Raw genomic sequence first — 19,231 nt, 5'->3', positions numbered from 1 at the left:
CCCCATGACAAGAGCCGAGGCAAGCGGCATTTTACAATCCCTTCACTCCAACAGTTATTTCACAGCCAGAAAAGCATTTTTTTCCATGGCTAACATGGTGTGGGCAAATTTGCTTAGGAGATGCAAATATTAAAATAAAATGGAAGTGTGGTAATGCCTTCTAATGGACAAATTACGCTGAACGACAAATATGAGGTTGTATAATAAAAATTTCACACAGAGGGCAAGTAAAATTCGAGCTGTGTACAGCAGTTGGAACAAATTAATCTGACTTTCCCATGCCACATATTTACCCTACAGAACCACACAAGGCTGTGAATGAAGCATTAAAGTGAATTTCCTGCTGTAATTTAACAAAGGAAAAAACCCTGTTATTTCCTCAGCTGGAATGGGCATACATTTATTGAGTCAGGGATTTATTTTCTTAACAAAACACCTCCCTCCCTCCTTCTCTCCCTAGTTTATATTGTTTAGAACAAGAGAGGGAAAAGCCAGAGAGATGAGAAGGAGTAAGAAGGTCAATATTTCTGGAGCAGAGTTTTTACCCTTTATGGGAGCATATGCTACACAGAGCCACAGGATCAGAGAGTGAAAATTAAGTGGCTGCGATTACCTGATGTTCTCCTTTAATTCCCCCAACCAGTAACCTCCACAGCACTCTACGCAGCAATACTAGGGCCTGACGCTGCATTTACACACCTCGCCAAGCAGCAGAAACATCGCAATGTTTTAAAAAACCTCTTAGAAAAAGGAGGTTAAGTCGAAAGAAGACAGCTGTTACCAGCCTTCTCGCCTTTAATGGGTTGGAAATAGGCCAACAGCTGGGTGCTGGAGCTCAGCGGTGAACTTGCTCGTACTGGAAGAGAGCTGCAGCCAGCATTCATAGCTCTTTACAACTGCCTGAAAGGAGGTTGTAGCATGGAGGGGGTTGGTCTCTTCTCCCAAGTAATAAGCGATAGGACAAGAGGAAATGGCCTCAAGTTGTACCAGGGGCGGTTTAGATTGGATATTACAAAAATTTTTTCCACGGAAATGGTTGTTGGGCACTGGAACGGGCTGCCCAGGGAAGTGGTGGAATCACCACCCCTGGAGGTGTTTAAAAGATGCCTAGATGAGGTTCTTAGGGACATGTTTTAGTGGTAGTGTTAGGTTAACGGTTGGACTCAATGATCTTGAGAGTCCCTTCCAACCAACGTGATTTTTTGATTCCATTTTTATAGCTGCTGGGCGCACATGGCTCTTTGAACTTGCACCCCTTACATGCACGAAAATAAGCTGGCAGGCAAGGGACACCCCTCTCGTGCAGCTGAAATCCTGGCCACGAGGCAGGATCATCACGTGGCAAGACAGGTCTTCTCACAGTTAGGCACCCAGGATTGCTTCCCTGCTGGACTGCTCGGCATTTCAGGGCAAAGAAAGAGCCAGCAGCAGGTAAACCGGGCTGGTCACGACAAGCGCTTACAGAACACAGCACAAGCAACACGGCACAACCCAGGGCTGATACTATTTCAGTGATGCTGGAGGAAAAGTAAAACAGCTTTCGGCTGAGATGCTGGAGCTCAACAGGAGGGTAACAGGCCACCGGACACCGGTGAGAATGCATTTGAACTATTATTAGCAACTTTGTTGCCTTGGACCATTTTGATACAGCAGAGCTCTGTGTTGAATGCAGTCCTCTCTGCGCCCTAGGCTCTTTTCTTGCATTTTCTCCAACAACTTCAGTTTCTTTTTAGCAATATTAGCCTTCATCCCAGACCAGGGCATGGATACAAGCCGAAGAACTAAAGCTCTCTGCGTGAGAGGCAGCAGCCCACAAAAACTAGACTTTCCTCCTTTCATATAAGGTCCTACACAATCCTAATGCTCTAGCATGTGTGTTTTCAGCAAAGTAATCCCCCTAAAAGGGCTGCCTCTTGTACCTTTTGTAATTTGCAGTTAACTTTAATCTCATGGGTAAGTGTACTTTTCATTACTAATATTTAGCTTCCATATTTAAAAGCTTTTTTTAAAAAAATGTTTCTAATGCTCCCTTTGATGTTTCAGTCATTTCTTTCTCTGGTTTGACTACTGCAGTTCTTCATTTTGAAGACGCATGTTCTTTTGCTGCACAATTCGTTCTCGCCTGTGTACATCCCACCTCCCCTCATGGGGTACAAATTTGGGCCCATCTTACCACTGCTACCTACACAAGCCCCACAGAGGAGTGAGATCTGTTGCTCAGTTTCCAGTGCTCCAATTCTTTATTTCCCGCTGTAAATCACTGCAATTGTGTCTTTTCTTCACCAGAGCGTGAAGGTTTTGCATGTTCTCTATGGCCTCAGCTTGCACCCGCTGTGAAGCTCACACCTGGGGTTCCTGCTTTCAGTTACTTACTGTAATGGGCAACAGCTCATATCTGTCACAGAATCACAGAAAGTTAGGGATTGGAAGGGACTTCGAAAGATCATCTAGTCCAATCCCCCTGCCGGAGCAGGAACACCTAGGTGAGGTTACACAAGAAGGCGTCCAGGCAGGTTTTGAATGTCTCCAGAGAAGGAGACTCCACAACCTCCCTGGGCAGCCTGTTCCAGTGCTCCGTGACCCTCACTGAGAAGAAGTTTCTTCTCAAGTTTAAGTGGAACCTCTTGTGTTCCAGCTTGAACCCATTACCCCTTGTCTTACTGTTGGTTGTCACCAAGAAGAGCCTGGCTCCATCCTCTTGACACTTACCCTTTATATATTTAAATATTTATAAATATATGTTTATATATTTATAAACACTAACTAATCTGTCTTCACGACTAGCTAAGGTGCTTGACTAAGCTAAATATGTTTAACTGAGGGAAGACTTCAAGAGGTCAAGAATGACAGAAGAAAACCAGCAGCTCCAGAGCAGCAACTGGAGTGAGCCGGCAGGAGCCTGGCCAGCAGGTGGCTGCTCCTGCTAGTTTCTCAAGCTCAGTATCTCCACTTGCAGAAGCAGAAAGGCTGTGGGGCTCAAGGATTTCAGATACCTTTGTCCATAGGAAGCGAGTGAAGCCCTGAAACATTTTTTCAACTCGCGTCACATCCCACGCCTTCTGCGGATGAAAGCGCGAGGAAAGGCAGGAGCCGGGGAACACAGACTTCCTCCTCCTCTCGCAGAGACCAGCCTTGTCGAAAGGAAACGTCTGCTGCTTATCTCCTCTGCAGAAAACAGGCACAGCCCACGGCGGAAAAACATGGGCAAAGGCCAACAAGAACCCCGAACAGCAGCTTTGTATCAAATCTGCTTGGTACTCATGGGCTTATGACTTGGAAAGCCTTGAGTTTTTTGGAGTCGTGCTTTTATGTCGTGCAAGAATCTGGGCTGAGGATTCCTGTTTAATGTGCTCTTTTGGTAACAGGTGATGCCAGCTTGCAAAAATCACACGCCCCAAAGCGGCGTGGCGGGAGGGCACGTTCACAAAGCAGCCGGGCTCTCCTTTGTGCAACTTCTTCTTTCCCAACCCCCAGGCACTCACTAACGTTTCTAAGTTTTTTTGTTGTTGTTTTTTTTCTTTAAAAGGAACACTGTAATTCTCGAAAGAGCAACTGCACCACGAGATAGGGCTTTAAGGAAAAAAATAAAACAAAACCAAAAATCGCCCTCAAAAGCCCACATTTATTGTCAAAGTCTCTAAAAATTATGAGATTTGACAATAAGGCTTTTGTTCTTAGGATACATGCAACTAGGCAACATGCAGCTTGATTTCTGCAGCCAGTAGATACTCAAAATACTTTCCACATACAATAGGTGTCAATTTGACTTTATTTAAGGAAAAACGGGGAAAAAACAGTAATTTCCATAATACACAGAAGACAAGTTAGATAGCACTGCAAAAAAAAGCTGAGTGTTTTACTTGTCACCAGTCTGCTTTGCAGCTCTACGATTAGTAATTTTAATGCAGTTTGTCATTTTGTATTATTGTTTAGCATCTTTATAATCAGCAGAGTTTGGGGTTATAAATCACAAAAAGTGTACTACTACTACTATGAAAAACTAAAAAACCCACAAAAATCACTTTCAAATAAACCATAAATATGTGATGCACATTAGTGTAACAAAACCATTTTTGTAAACATTTTCTCCAACATAACATGTGCATAAGATAAAAAATAAAAACACTGCAGTCATACAAGTTAGGGTTACTTTGACTTAAAGATACAGAAAATTATTACTTATTAAAGCTTAAAACTAAACCTAGGAGCTTTTCCTTTCTTCTTTGCTTACAAAAGCACTGTTTGAAGAGTTCGATGTGTACATAGTGGTTTTGTAATACTGTTTTTACCTTGCCGTGCTGGCGCTTCTGTGGAGGCAGAAGCTGCCAGGCGGGCAGCCCCACCGAAGGAAGGAGATTGTCCTTCCCCCCTGGAGCCTCCAAACTTCAACAGCACGTATCCGTGACCTGGGCATCCCTACCGTACTGGAGCGTCTTCCTCTAGGTGAGTAGCATCAGCTTTCAAGGACTAGATTAAATTTTGACCACATAGCGCTGGAAGATTTATAAAATCACGCAGACTGACATTCGATCGAATCAGCTTCGGCAAACTACACTACAGGGCAGCTGTGTGATTACACCCACGTCTACCATCACGTCGCATTTCTGAGTCCCCTTGAGTTCATTATAGTACAAAAGGTTGATTGTTCTTCCGGCTGACCGCACCGGGCCTGAAAAGAACACATCCTTCACCTTCAACGCTATCCAAAAGTCATACAATTAAAAAAAGAAAAAAATAGTTCTAGATATTCCTCCGCCAGCAAATGTAAGGCTTTCTCGAGTTTTATTTCTTTTTTTGGGGGGGGTGGGGGCTGGGGTATGTGTGCAGGCGTGTGCGCTGGTGGGACATGTTTACCGCTCACTTTTCAACCCTCGACGACGTTCGAAGGAGAGTCTTCAGCAGCAACGCCGGCTGGGGTGGAAGGATTTACAGCAGTCAGGTTTGAACACCGAAAGAAGCGTCTGTCGAGTCTGAGCTTTGCACACTCGGTGCTCTTGGCTCTGAATTGGTTGTGTGACCAGTCGCTCGAGCCACCGGCTTGACCGAAGAAAATGTGTGTTTAAAAAGCCCTACCTGTCATGCCATGAAGGAAAGTTAACCGCAGCAGAAGACAAAGCCCATGAAACACTGAGAGCCTGTTCACTGAATGAACAGCTTAAGGCAGCTGTCAACAAAGTACCCCACCAAAGGAATTTAAAAAAAAAAGTGAAAACCAAAAGGAAAATGGCTGAATCGTGACACTGTGCATAATTACAACACCAACAGATTATTACACACTCAAGGTTTCTCAAGTAATGAACATGTAGCCATTAAACAAATTATTACTCTCAAGACATTTATTACAAATGTCAGAACTTATTCATAAAATAAAACTGACTTAAAAAAAAAAAAAAAAAGAAAGAAAAAAAGCCAGAGCTGGGATCTTACATCTAAACACAGGTATATGCTGTTTTTATGAATAAGCAGTATTAACTACATTCTTAAAAGAGTTTTAGTGCATTGCATTCTTAAAAAAGAAAAACATCACCGCCCCAAAATGGTTCCTACAACATTTAACAGTTTATAGAACTAGCCTAGTTATTTTAACCTGCCTGTTACTAAGCCCACGTGTTAGAAGAGTGAAACCTCTGGTTTTAGGCTAAATTCAGACTTCTACCAAGGATGAAACTGGTTTAAAAAAATGCTTGCTTTATCAAATTGTGTAAGCAAATTACATTAATCAGTGTCTCACTGCCATACCGCTGCCACTATTGCCCCACCGGACCACTCTCTCCTCCTGCTGAAACGTACTACGCAATAACAGTCAGAAACCTTTCAATCTGGTAGTTTTGGTATTAAGATTAAATTAGACATTAATGGTTTTCATCTAAAAACGTATAAACTAAACCACCTCTTTTATTTTATGCATTAAAAACAATGAGGTAGGCACAAAAAATAAACATATGTAGTTTGGATTTTATTTCTCTCTTTTTATTTTTTTTTAGTTCTGCAAGTGCAGACTGTGGTAAAACTGTTGTTGCACTTCTAGGTTTAAACAAAAATTAAACCTTTAACTGAGGCAGTGCTAATACTGTGACATAACCAAGTTCTGGCCTAACACAGAATCATTATAGAAAATGAATTTTTTTTACTTTTGTTTTCCTTTTTTCTTTTTTTTTTTCTTTTTTTCTTTTTTATCATCTGCACATGTTTCAGGCAACACCTGGTACACAGAAAATGACTAAAGTTATTGGCCAGGCCAAAATAAAACTGCAGAAACAAAAAACTCAAGAATTCCACCCCAAGCCCCTTCCCACCCTCCCTGTCCCTAAGAAGAAGTTATCCTAGTCACTGCGTCTTTCACATTTTATAAATATTAACTTCTTAAAACCTGCACCTTCCTCTTTGTCCACATATTGTCACATTACAAAAAAGAAATGTCAATTAAATACATTGTTAACATTACTAGACTAGATCTGCCCTCTGTTTCAGCCAGCCTGACTCTCTACGCCACTTCTCACCTTCTCTTGCCTGCCTCCTCTCCACTCCACAGCATGTTCATGGTAAGTCTGAGTTTTTTCTCCTTTTTTTTCCCCCTCCTCTGTTTTACCACTAACAAACAGAGCCCTTCAAAGCCTAGGAATCCTGGAGCTGAAGGGAAAAGAAGACCTGTAGCTTTCTAGCATGATCCCAAATCTCAAAGACATCGTAGCACCTGATGGCAATATCTTTACAGCACCAGCTGCGTCGCAGCCTCGGTTGAAAAACAAAAAGAAACCTAACACCAGTGATGCCTGCACACACATTTACACAGAGTGCTGCATTAGTGCAGGTCTGTACTCCAGTTGAAAATAATTCCGAGTTATGAAGATCTCAGACTCTGGATGTCAGCAATTCCTCGCCAAATCCCACCGCTTCTACCAGCTCAGAAGAGAAGTCCTGCCAAGTGTCATGAAATAGACTTGACTGCTTCCACCCGACCGTACGGAGGCAAAGAAAACCTGAGAAGAAAAGAGATGGGTAAATTCAACAGGTCGGACTGCAGAGGCTTGAGTTTGCCTTCACTGCCCCTGATATTCAAGGTGTAATTGCAGTGCTGTGCTGGGAACAGCTGGGATGGAGTTGACTTTCTTCAGAGCAGCTGGGCTTTGTGGCTAAAACCAGTGTCATTGCTGCACCAGCATTGTGGCTACTGCTGCACAACACTTGCACAGCACCAAGGCATCCTCTCAACCCCCAGCGGCCACTGGGCTGGGGATGGGCAAGAGGCTGGGAGGGGACAACGCCAGGACAGCAGACCCAAACTGACCAAAGGGACATCCCATAACCTCTAACACCGTGCTCAGCAATAAACATCTAGTTGAAGACGTCCCTGCTCATTGCAGGGGGGTTGGACTAGATGACCTTCGAAGGTCCCTTCCAACCCAAACTGTCCTATGAATAAACACTCAGGGAAAGGGAGGAGGTGGGGAAACATCGTGGTGGTGGCATTTGTCTTCCCAACCAAGTGCTGGAGAAGCAGCAGGATACCTGCCTGCCAATGGGAGGTTGTGAATTAATTCTTTATTTTGTGTGCGATGCTTTTGCTGTCCTTATTGAACTGTCTTTATCTTCATTCATGAGTCTTTTTGCCTTCCTTCTTTCTTGTCCCCATCCCACAAGAGAGGGGAGTGAGTGAGAGCCTGGGTAGGTGTTTGGCTGCTGCTCAGGGTCAAGCCACTCCCAGTGTCCAGGTAGAGCACAGGTTTATCATTTTGGCAACAAACTGGGAAGCAGGGGAATTGTACCTTGTCATTGCGTTCACATAAGAACTTGAGTCTTTGTGCCCTTTTGTGCATGAACACACCGTCCAAGTGTCCAGTTTCCACCGACCGTATTTCGATTGCTTTTTCTCCCCAGCCCATGATCTGGTTGGATCGGATGTACGCTTTGGAAAGAAAACACGGCACACAGCCCGTTAGGACAGGTAGAGGGCAACATGGAAGAACCGAAAAAACAGAGGCATATACGACGCACTCTGGTTAAAAATGACGTGCATGTACTTATTATAACATGTTCAGAGTGCTATTTCTGTCTTCAGCATCTTCACGGAGCCTAAAAATACCTTTTTTATTTTAATTTCCCCGTGGGTTTTCCATGTTAGTAATATACGTCTTGCCTGAGCATTCATGACACAATGGGAACCTTCCAACCTTCAATTAAATGGAAGGAACATCAAGTTTTTACAAAGGCTTTTTCTGTCAAGTTTGGCAAAGGGACAGGCTAATTAGGTGTTGACAACGAGAAAGCAGAACCCAAGGTTTAAATAGACTAAAACCATCCACTCTGGTATGTCCCCAGCACCAGCTCTGTGTCTTACAGTGTTATTCTCCCTCCTTGAAGGAATAATCTGTCAGCAAAAACAGAGAAAGGAGAGACGGAAACGGAAAACTAGAAAAAAAAAAATAAGGTAGCCTCCTTTTATAGGGGTAGTATTTCAAAAACCTATTCTCCTTCTTGAGAAAGCTAATTGGTCTGAAAACTATTCTGTGTATCTTAAAAGAGGTTCATATTAAGCTCTCCAAGTGGAAATACTATCATTTGTCATACTGCTTTCCTTTGTGCACAAATAAAGCAAAAAAATCAAGCATTTTTACTTCAGAGTGTCACTGGGGGAAACAGATTCGTAGCAGCATGAGGAAAAAAATATGTTCTTGATAGTGGTAAAAGATCAAGTACAGGAGAAAGTCACCAGCATTGTGAAGAGGTATATTCAAAAGTGATTTGATGGATAGTCTTAGGAACGCTGCCAAAAATAACATATGGGAACTTAATGAAGAAAAAGCTGTTGCCTCTGATTTGCATGCATACTTAACAAAAAAATAAAAAGAACAACAACAGCTCTTAGCAAGCAGAATTAAAAAATGTTTAATTCTGCAGTACTTATAGATTTTTCCTCATATTAATTATCAGTGAAATTAAATCAAATTATCTATTACAGTACACCTATAACATCGCATATAGCATCATCGTGGAAAGATATTTCTTTTTAAATACATCACTAGTGGTAACTGGGCCAAATAGCTTCTAAAAATTGTCAGATGAGATATTCAGATGGTGTCAGCTGCCTCAGTGCCATTTACTTGACAGGCACTCCAGTCCCCAAAGGAGGTACAATTTGCCAGTTGATAAATTCTGCTGGCTTTTAGATCTAGACAAGATTTAATCACCATGGGAGCAAACATGATGTGCATGAAACTTCTTTGAATTTCCTCCTCTGTTATTGTTCGCGTTGCTCCAACAGCTATCAGCAGTCGTCTCCCAATACGTGCATCTGTTCCGAAGCACGTAAAACTCAATTTGTTTGCCCAACAAAATGAAGGTGTGACCGCAGCCCATGCTCCACTCGGCGCTGAAATATGGCAGCACAGGTGGTAAAAGGGATCCTGGTGTGGACTTGTGTCAGTGACAAACCTGAGCCCATTTTACTGTACTCCTTGCTCCCGCTCTCAAATCTACCTTATTTTGAACTGGAGAGATGTGGGATAATTATCACGCTAGGATAGATGAGCAATCCGCAGGCGAATTAAAGTAAACACATCAAATCAGATACACAGACTGTTATCTAAATAGAATTACCCGTAATAATATCTTGCTCATCTGCCACCTTACGTGTCTTTATACGGAAAGGTTTCCATAATTCGTGGTTGTCTATCAAAAATCCTTCAGCAGCCTACAGAGACCCTGGTGAGTTTTTCATTCCTGAACTCTACAGCTTGCTTGTTTGGATTTTGTTCTTAAAAACTCAGCACAAAACAGATCCATATGATTACTCTCCACTTTGTGCAGCTGTTTTCCAGGAATACTACAACATCGCTGCTTCTGAATCTGAAGTCAAACCCAATGCCCCTTCCTTCTGCCCACGTGCACACACTCATGCTCCCCAATGGCACGTTGCGTATGATTTGCCAGAGGCACCTACCAACTGAGGTTGGCATTTCTCCCCACTGCAAAACCACATCCTTGGTTATCCTTCCGTACGTGTTGACGTAAACTCCTTCATCCTCGTAGCAGACCAGTAGCTCCATCCCATCCGTGTTCGGGAGAATGATGATTGCGTGAGGCTGGATACTGCTCTGGATCTACAGGGACAGAAGAGAAGAGGAAGCCTTTTGTTTTGATGCCCCAGAGCCTGTGCTGGGAGAAAGGGCTGGGTAATTTTTGATTTTGGCTGACAACAGATGAGGGATTCACTCATTTTAGAAGTGCTAGCTCTGCTCTTCCCCAGGCTAGATACCCTATGCAGTGACAGCAAAGACCTGGAAACCCTTGGGGCACAAATCCTCTCATCTTCATCTAAACACAGGAAAGCTGAATTCCTCTGTAGAGGTGCACGTTTCTTTCCAGGGGAAGAAAGGGAGCCGGGGGCAAGCAGCCCAGATGCAGACCTCAGACCTCTGCACTGCAGTGAATAGTGCTTGAGGAGGTGCATCACACACTGTAGACCCACCTGACACCTCTGTGTACAATGAACAACAGGAAACCTTGGTAGCTAAGGCCACCTGGCCTGTGACAACCCGGTTGTACCTCATATCAGTGGGCTGTCGTGTCATTTGTACCGCCACCTTCCCTGCAGCCTCTGCCAGGCATATTTGTAACACACTCGGCCATTCAGCTGCTACCCCTGAACCAGTCACGTTGGCCCATGTCAGCCCTGAGTGGGCAGTTCCCAACCACGGAGACATACTGATCGTGAGGAGAGGACAGAGAGCGAGGCACAAGCCCCTAAAGCACAGGTGGCCACACCTGCTCGGACCTCTCCACCCAATTTACAGCTGCCAGCATCTGGTGGTGATCCACAGAGACAGCCTGACAAGTTGGTCATCTGAGGCAAGGAAGAGGGTGGGGAAAAACCAGAAAGAAAGAAAAAACCCAACGCCAGCAGCAGCTCTTACATGTGTTGGTAGATAAATATCATAGACTGATCCTGAATCCACATCAACGGCATGGAATCCAGCGCAGGAGCCATAGATCACTTTTAGTCTCTGACCCTCTTCTACAGTTAGATCCACCAGCAATGGCTTATGTACCAATTCTCCAAACGACTGTAAGACAACCACCAGTGAGATTTACTTTACTGCTTAGAACCAGTGGGGTTTACAAAAACATGTTCTAATGCACATATTATGGGTTTATTCATCCCACATCCCTCTGGCCCCCACCCACCAGACCAGCCAGACTAACGCGTCTCTCATGGACAAGGACAGATAACTCTGCAATCCGCTGCATTTCAATCACGTAATATTGTAAGTGATTTTCTGTGGAGTTTACTTTAGTTGGTCTGTTTGTTTTTTAGTAAACACTGTTTTCCCCAAAGTTCAGGGCAATTTGACACTCCCATAGTGTTTACTTCAGCCTGTACAACTGACACTGTCTGCACATCAGTCTGGTAATTATACCAAGCCAGTTAACTTCATTCGTGCTGCATTCAAAAACATAACAATGCTGAGTATCACTTAATGACTTTTTCTGCTCAGATGAAGACGTTTAGGTTCAGTTCACTTCTCTCTGCCTCATGTTTTATTTATAGAGAGATGAAACAAACAGTTTTGATATTGTGTCATTTTGATTATTAGTTTATGCTCAGTTACAATTTAGAACTTTTAACTATACTGCCTCTTAAGAGCTAAACAAGCTCTTAAAATATAATATGAAGGTCATGGCAGATTTACCAAAGAACTTGTAAGATGGCCATGATAAAATGTCAGAGCATTTTGGTAAAAGGGGTAACTGCAAGTGGATACGTGAAAACCCTACATATGGCTGAAATATACTGTTACCTTAAAGGCCATAAATTTATGGTATGGCTTTGGTGCCCATGCATAGACTTCCACAGAACTCTTCAATGCAATTACCAAGAACTTGATTCTTTCATATTTTACTGAAATTAAAGCAAAACAAACAAACAAACAAAAATTCATCAGTAATTCCAAATTCATTCCAGTTACTTCAGGAAAGTAGAAAATGACAATATTTCTCCATACTTACATACATTTGGAGATTTCTAGTAACACTGTATTTTAGGATTGATAATTCTGTGTAAAGTATTTTGACACATTTATGCCACAAAAATCATTACTCTTTTCAGTAACTGAACCCATCACCAAATCTTGAATTATCTAGTTGGTACATATTTATTTACACTTATTTTTTTCCACACTAGACAGTGCTTACTCATCAAGACAAGAAAATTGGTTTTCAGACAGCGACATTTCCAATAACAGAAGCCTATGACCGTGGCAGAGTGAACTGGCAGTTCCAGTCACAGCACTGACTGGTATTTTGAACTGATGGCAAAATTCTCCAGGGCAAAGGAGGGAACAAAAGGAACTGAAAAGTTAAAAAACAAGTCCATTTCAAAAGCAAAGGCAAGTTTGGTAGAAGAGCACTTTTCTTTGTCCCTAAAGCCTGAGAGAAGTCATTTGAAAAAACAAAAAACACACACACACAAAAAACCCACAAACAAACAAAACCTAACAAAAACAAACAAACGAATGAAACCAAACGGAATTTACCAGAAACAAAGCGTCATGACAAAGCTGATCCACAAATTATTGAATATATCTCTGTTCCCACATTCAAACAGCTTGCTAAATTAACCATCGAAAAAGCTCTGTTCGCTACTTCTGTTTTCAAGAGGGGACCAATAACGTCTAGAAATGGCCATTCAAGAAATGTTGCTGGATCTGCACTTCCAGCTGCCGTCTGGATTTGGGAAGGAACAGATCATGGGGACTTCCAGTTGCTGAGGTTTGTTAACCTCTTTTCAGCACTCTTTTTGGAGGAGAAGAAAAAAAATAGGATCATTTGGATGACATCGAGAAACCTCAGGAGGTTTCTGTTACATCTTCAAGTTTTAGGGGAATATGACAGTTTTCCAAAGCAATGAGTAATTCTGTGCACCTTCACCTTCTGCCATTGTATCTCCCAACCAAAACTGATTTTGAAACATGGCAGGAGTGAAAAATTTCAGACTTGTGAGAAGAAAACTTATTTAATAAATGCTATTTTAATGCCTTTTAGATAGCTTACCACTGTACAAGCCTGCAGTTGTTGTCTCTTGGCAGGTAACAGGGAGACAAAGCTACTACTTGCTCCCTTTTTACTCTGCAGGGAAGCAAGACTAGTGAACTGTAAGTGTTAAAGGACTTGACATTTTTTCGACAGACCAAAAGAAGTCTCTCAACCTCCACAGCTGTACCAACTGAAAAACAGAGCTTTTGTTCAGTCTTGTCTAGCTTACAAAACTGCTCGGAATTTTTTCTTGGGGAAGAGGGGTTGTTGAACAAAACCACCTTATCCGTGAAAGGGGACCTTTGACAATCCACATTCTTTGCTCTGGGTGCTATCTGGGAATTCACCCAAATCTTAAGTTTCAAAAGAGCAATGTATCATTTAGAGGAGCCAAAAAATTGCCTGAAGCAACCCAAATCCATAAATACCACTTCACCCTAACATCTGAGACCCCTGGAAGCGACCAGTGCCAGCTGCCTCGGTGGCAGCCTCCCTAGCGTGAGCCCAACTCTTGGCAGAGCTCATCCCTTCTTGGGAACTAAAGCACAGCTGTCAAAGAGGTCTCTCACTACCTGAAGAAGTCATCTGCAGTTCAGAGGGAAGTTCAGTGCCAGGCTGCAGCCCAGAGTAACAAGCCCCCCTTCATCTGGAGGAGAATGCTCTTTGTTTCACGCGCTTCCCTGCTGGAAAGCCTTCTTGCAATAGCTGTTACTGTATTGTTAACAGGCCACTTCATTACACTGCTGACGTCCTGGGGTATGATACCAGAGAAATACATTCTTTATTGGGTTTGGGGTCAAGTTCCTGGTTCAGCAGTCACTTACTGCCATCGTTATTGATTACGGCCCACAAGTAGGTTATTTCCAAGAGCACACACATGACAGGAGGAGACTGAGCTCAGCCCGATTGCTGCTGCTCCACATTGAGTGAGACAGCTGGAAAGGAACTGAGCTGGCTCTTAGGAGGAAATTAAATCAAAGGCAACATCCAGGGCCTGTTAAGATGCATCATGAGACTGAAGCAGGAGAAAGAGCTCTTGGTTCATATCCCCACCTGCAGGGCAGCTGGCTCACTGCATACTCTGCCGATTGAATGCTACGTGTCTTCCAACAGTTTTGGTGGAAGTTTCTACAGCCAAATCATTTTAAAGGACTTAAAGCCACTCAAAAGGCACCTGCCTAGTGAAAACACATTTCACCCCATAAATATACTGCAGTGGATCTGAAACGGCATTAGGAAATTTCATAAGCTAAGGGGAATCAATGAGTCATCTTGAAGTCAAACATATGCTTCTGTTCCCAGATGCTCCTCAAAGCTCGTGCACTAGCTGGGTTTGCTTTCTCCTCCCACTCTCTCTTTTTTTTTTCCCCCCACTCTTTAAAATCTACATTAAAATGGAGACTTTTCTTCACTCCATTCCATCATGTGATTTCATCACAGTAAAAGATCAGGAAAACATGTTAGTAGAACAGCTGTTGGTTGACTAGAGTCCCTTTGTCACCTAAAGGGTCTAACAGAGGCAGAGAAAGGCTACCAGCCTTCACTGTCCACATTAGCTCTCTCCTGGAAGTTGCATCCGCCACGGGAAGGAGACAGATGGGGATTTGCACCCGCTCCAGTTCACAGCCCAGCATCCCACCGCAAAACCTCTCCCAATATTCAGTTTAACCCGGTACCTTGTCACCTATTCTGGCGCTTTGCCAGAGACGTTTGCCCTGGGGGATAGGGAATATAGCTAGAAATAAAACCTAATCTTAAACCCAGCAGCTACATGCACCGCAGTTCCCTCCCTCGACCAGCTTTTACCCCGACAATTTGATTATCGTATTCACTACTCACCAACTTTATAGTGCACGCAGCCTTCCAGGTCGCCCACCGTTGTCCAGCCCTGTTTCTTTTCTACTTCAGGGTCGTTGTGAAGGATTTTATTTCTTAACCACGACAAATAGTAAACTCGCAACTTGTTCTTCTTACCTGGCCGCAAAATGAAAAAGTTTGGTTTATCTCCATAGGAAGATAAGTGCAAAAAAACTCTGCCCAAGCAAACAGAAAGGCCGGCAGAGCAAATCAAAGTAACAATGAAGGAAAAACTGCTGCAACCACAGAGATCTCCCTCAGTTTTTATGCCCACAACAGCTTTTCTCTAGACTCCACCCAAACACGTGCTTTCCTGATAATCGATGACAGAGACTCATGGTAATACCACATGAACATAAGCTAAAGGGAACAGCTCTTTGGTTTTCTGGTTTTTAGGACGCAAACAACTTTTATTAGAAAAGGGTTATACTCCACAACAAAAGCACTAAGATTAAAAAAAAAAAAAAAAGTCTGAGTCAGAACAGCTCTTCTTCACACAATATCATAGGAGAGCAGCAGGATGGAATTTGAGGCCTGAGAGTAGGACTAGTTTGAAAGGAGGAAGCGCAACTGAAGAAGAATATGGTGATGAAGTGTATTTTACAAATTCTTCCCAGTTAGGAACCAGGACATTTCCATCCCTTACATCATCCTCGGACATACAAACTCATCAAGTTTTATTAAGATTGTTCATTATTCCTCTGGAAGAAAAGCACACCTAACAACAGCACTAAACAATTTCATTACTGAAACACTTTACAGCAGTTCTGTTTTAAGGAAAAATGTACAATATCTGAAATTGCAGTGAGAGAATTTCACACAGCCCATGCAAACTTTATTCACTTGCTAAAAGCTGACGACTGCTCTGTCAGTAGCCCTAACCTCATGCTGCACGGGGTGTCATACTTATCAGGCTGCACACAGAAACTGCAAGAGGTGTTTCTTCTCCACAGGTGAGAGAATCTACTTGCCCAGGCTGCCTTATCTTCATCTGCCATGGTCATCAAAATACAGCTCAGACTCTAACTCTCAATATGAGAAGGCCTCCTTGAATGTGGAACAAGGTTCATAATAAACTTTATCAGTGATTCTTTAATAACTAATGGCCCACAAAGCATTTGCTGAACTAGTAAAAAGGTGACCCTGATGAAAATACTCAAGGCTTGCATTCTCCTTCCTCCCTGCTTTGCTGCCCGAAGCCATCACAGTCCCTCAGATGAAACTGGAGGTAAAGTAGAGAGATGGGCACTGCTTTAACTAGGAGCCATTTAATAAGGGTCCAGGAGGTCTCCGCACACGGAAAGGGAATACAAGATGCTCTCAGGGACCCCACTTGTCAGTGCAGTAGCTCCATGCTAGTGCTTCGCCAGCCACAATGAGGAAGGCGTGTGACTGTGGACAATGTTTCCCGGGCGTTGGAGTTGACAGGAGACATCTGACAGTGCTGCAGTCAGTGCTGGGCTGGCCAAGTGACACGGTACTGGTCTACACTGAAGAAAGCTGGGATCTGTCAGAATGGTCCACCTGACAGCCTGCTGGCCAGATCCACCTATAGGGTTTAGCTAATGTCTTTAATTTGTCTATTAAGTTTTCACATGATGCATACCGATGGATCAGTTTGTGGATGGTTGCTCATTTCAGAAAAGGGTGTACAGGCACTGTCTTTTGTTTACCCCTACTACAGATTTGGCAGTAAGTGAGCACCCTGATTTACTGCCTGACTTCGTATTTATTAAGCCAAGTTTCATAAAGGGATAAAAGCCCCACCACTGCCATGGCTCGGTAAGATTTGGAAAAGGGACTGGAGCAGAAGTCACACATTTGACCAAGAAAAGGTCCTCCCATGAAAATACTGCAAACAATAGCCACAAGGGGTCTTTTAAAAACACTGAAATAGGGAACACAGTCCACACTAGAAGGTTCTGGGTGAAGAAGAGCTCAGAGGGCACAGGAGAGCTGGAAGTCAGTACAATGCACCAAATGTTTTTAAAATCACCACAAGTCCCCGTGCACCGGGAGACAAATTCTCTCTCAGATATTTCCATGGCTTCAGCTTCCCCAGTAGCTTAGTCGAACTTGAAGGGTCAGAACAAACATTACACATGGGAATTTCCCAGCATGTGGCTAATTATATTTTTTTTTCTTGTGGTTCACATGATGAGCACCAGGGTATTTCTCTCCAATCAGAAACATTTTTCAAAACAACAGAGAAATATCTCAAGTGTGTTCCCATTGTGTTTTAGTGTCTAGACCACAAGGAAAGTCACAAGACAGGAAATTCCTCTGCCTTTCAGCGGCCTAACATGAAAAGAGCAGGACTGGTTAGTTATATAAACATGGCTATGTGTGTATTTCAACAAGTTATGCTGCTCTTAATGTTCATATTGGGAGTGGGAGTATTAGATCCTTCTCCTTGTATATCTCCACCAGTCAGTTTAAAAAGCTCCCAAAAATCTGGCCTTTTTTTTTTTTTTGGTCTAATTGTTATGGCCGTGAAATAAGAAAGAAAACTCTGCTCCAGCTACCAAACGAACTGATCAGCCAGTGACTTCTATGAGAACTCCCAGCTCTGGTTCTCCCACAGACACCGTTTCAAATGCAAAGTCCCTTTACCTATATTGAGTTTTTTGTTTTTATTGTCGCTGTGGTTTTTAATTATTAAGCAGGCAGATTCCAACCAGTTCTTCTGCTTTGTCATCCCTTCCTACCTTCCCAAGCGGCACCATCAGCAAGTTGGGATGGCAAAACCCTCAGGGAGCCACATGTGGAACGTGTTCTGTACGCACGTCGTCGCTCTCTCTTCCAGTGTTCTTATGGCTCTCGGCATGCTATCACCTGAGCAGCCAAAACTATGTTTTTGCCTCTCAACAGAATGAAGAACCAATTAACTCCTCTGCTTTGACCTGCAAAGCCTTCTTGTACCAGCTGTAGCAGCTCAGTATCTCAGTTTTATATTTGAGATATACACTGGGGGAAGAATTCACTTCAGTCTTCCAGACTCAAAAGAATGTATATTATAAGCAATTTCAGGTGACAATCCCCCCCAAATCCTAATGCACTGCAATTTCTTTGCACAATGTGGTGACACTTCTCAAACCTCGCCACTGTCAGCACATCACCACTCAAAAAAGCTGAGGGAACGTACAGCCGAGAGCGCCGTATGGAGCTGAACAACGCTCCCAGCAGAGCAGCAGCAGTCCTGGCACAGAGCTGGGGGGCAGCTCCATAACCCAGCTGCCAAAACACACCATCTGCAGAGACACCTCCCCATGTCAGTGCTCCCAGTTTGCCTGGAAAGGTGGAGCAACTCACTATAAATAAAAAGACACTAAGAGAAGTCCAGCATGAGCGTAGCTTAAATTGAGCAGTGCAGCAGCTGGAACAGGAAGGCAAGGGGGAGCCTCAGCAAAAAAGCATCACGGTTTCACCAAGCGTGCTCCCCACTCATCTCTCAGTGGGCAGAGCTGCCTCTTTCCTGCCTCGTACTCCAGTAACCTCCCGTAAAACACAGGAGATGGGAAAGAGACAAAGGCATAAACCAGCAGAAGATCAGCCGATTTCTTAAGAGTTAACGCAGCGTGTCTCCACAGAGGAAGCAATCAGTTTGACGGAAACAAAGAAAATGGATGTGTCAGGGTACTCAGATCATGACTGATGTAAACGTAAATAAACCTAGAACAATTACACACAAGACTGAATCACAGACACTTGTCATCTGTGTAGGATATGCTTCAAACCAACAGATTTTACACAAGTTGGATTATACAATATTTTTGTTTATAAGGTCTACTATAAAATAAACTCTATCAAATGGTGCTTTTCAAACAGCTTACATTTTAACGTACAATGTTAGATATCAAAAGGACACACAGCACGCTGTGTTTTTTTAAACTCTCCCTGATTTATCTTTTCTTTTTAAAGATTTCACAGCATAGCTGTAGCTGAGAATGCAGCAAGCAATAAGCCAATAAAATACAGTTGTTCTAGACAGAAAAGTCGTCTCACATTGACAACACCAACAGGGGCACGGTTCTTTGGACCTGTAGTAGTATAACACTCCTAACATATTAAATTGCATTAAATTGTTTAAGTGTGTGTCCTTTTGCACAAGTGCTGGGAGAGCCAGAGAGCTCCTCCGGTGGAGTCAGAGGGGCTCTAGAGCCTCAGCAAAATTTTGGATGACTCTGAACAATGATACAGGTGCTACTGTGTGAAACCTCATTTAACATCCTCTCCTTGTCACACACGCACAGCGTAGCAAAGGCTGATTGCACAAACAAACTAAACCAAAAGGAAAGGTAAATGGCTGAATGACATCTGTGAAGAAAGATTAACGGTTCAC

At 43.1% G+C, this 19,231-nt stretch overlaps 1 protein-coding gene across 8 annotated transcripts in view; it reads right to left on the bottom strand.

Moving 5' to 3' along the window:
* Positions 1-6,301: 6,301 nt before the first annotated feature.
* MAP4K4 (mitogen-activated protein kinase kinase kinase kinase 4) overlaps positions 6,302-19,231 on the bottom strand; it is a 162,628-nt gene continuing 149,698 nt past the window's right edge. For all 8 annotated transcript variants that reach the window (XM_065646818.1, XM_065646827.1, XM_065646852.1 and 5 more), the window contains 6 exons: positions 14,872-15,006; positions 11,799-11,899; positions 10,914-11,063; positions 9,941-10,100; positions 7,767-7,906; positions 6,302-6,980 (listed from right to left, as the gene is read on the bottom strand). In XM_065646818.1, coding sequence (XP_065502890.1) covers positions 6,897-6,980; positions 7,767-7,906; positions 9,941-10,100; positions 10,914-11,063; positions 11,799-11,899; positions 14,872-15,006 — 770 coding nt within the window. In that variant the 3' untranslated portion in view covers positions 6,302-6,896. The remainder of the gene's footprint in view (positions 6,981-7,766; positions 7,907-9,940; positions 10,101-10,913; positions 11,064-11,798; positions 11,900-14,871; positions 15,007-19,231) is intronic.

Source organism: Caloenas nicobarica, chromosome 1 (assembly GCF_036013445.1).
Source record: "Caloenas nicobarica isolate bCalNic1 chromosome 1, bCalNic1.hap1, whole genome shotgun sequence".
Taxonomy (NCBI): domain Eukaryota; kingdom Metazoa; phylum Chordata; class Aves; order Columbiformes; family Columbidae; genus Caloenas; species Caloenas nicobarica.
This window is presented reverse-complemented; position numbering and strand designations above follow the sequence as displayed.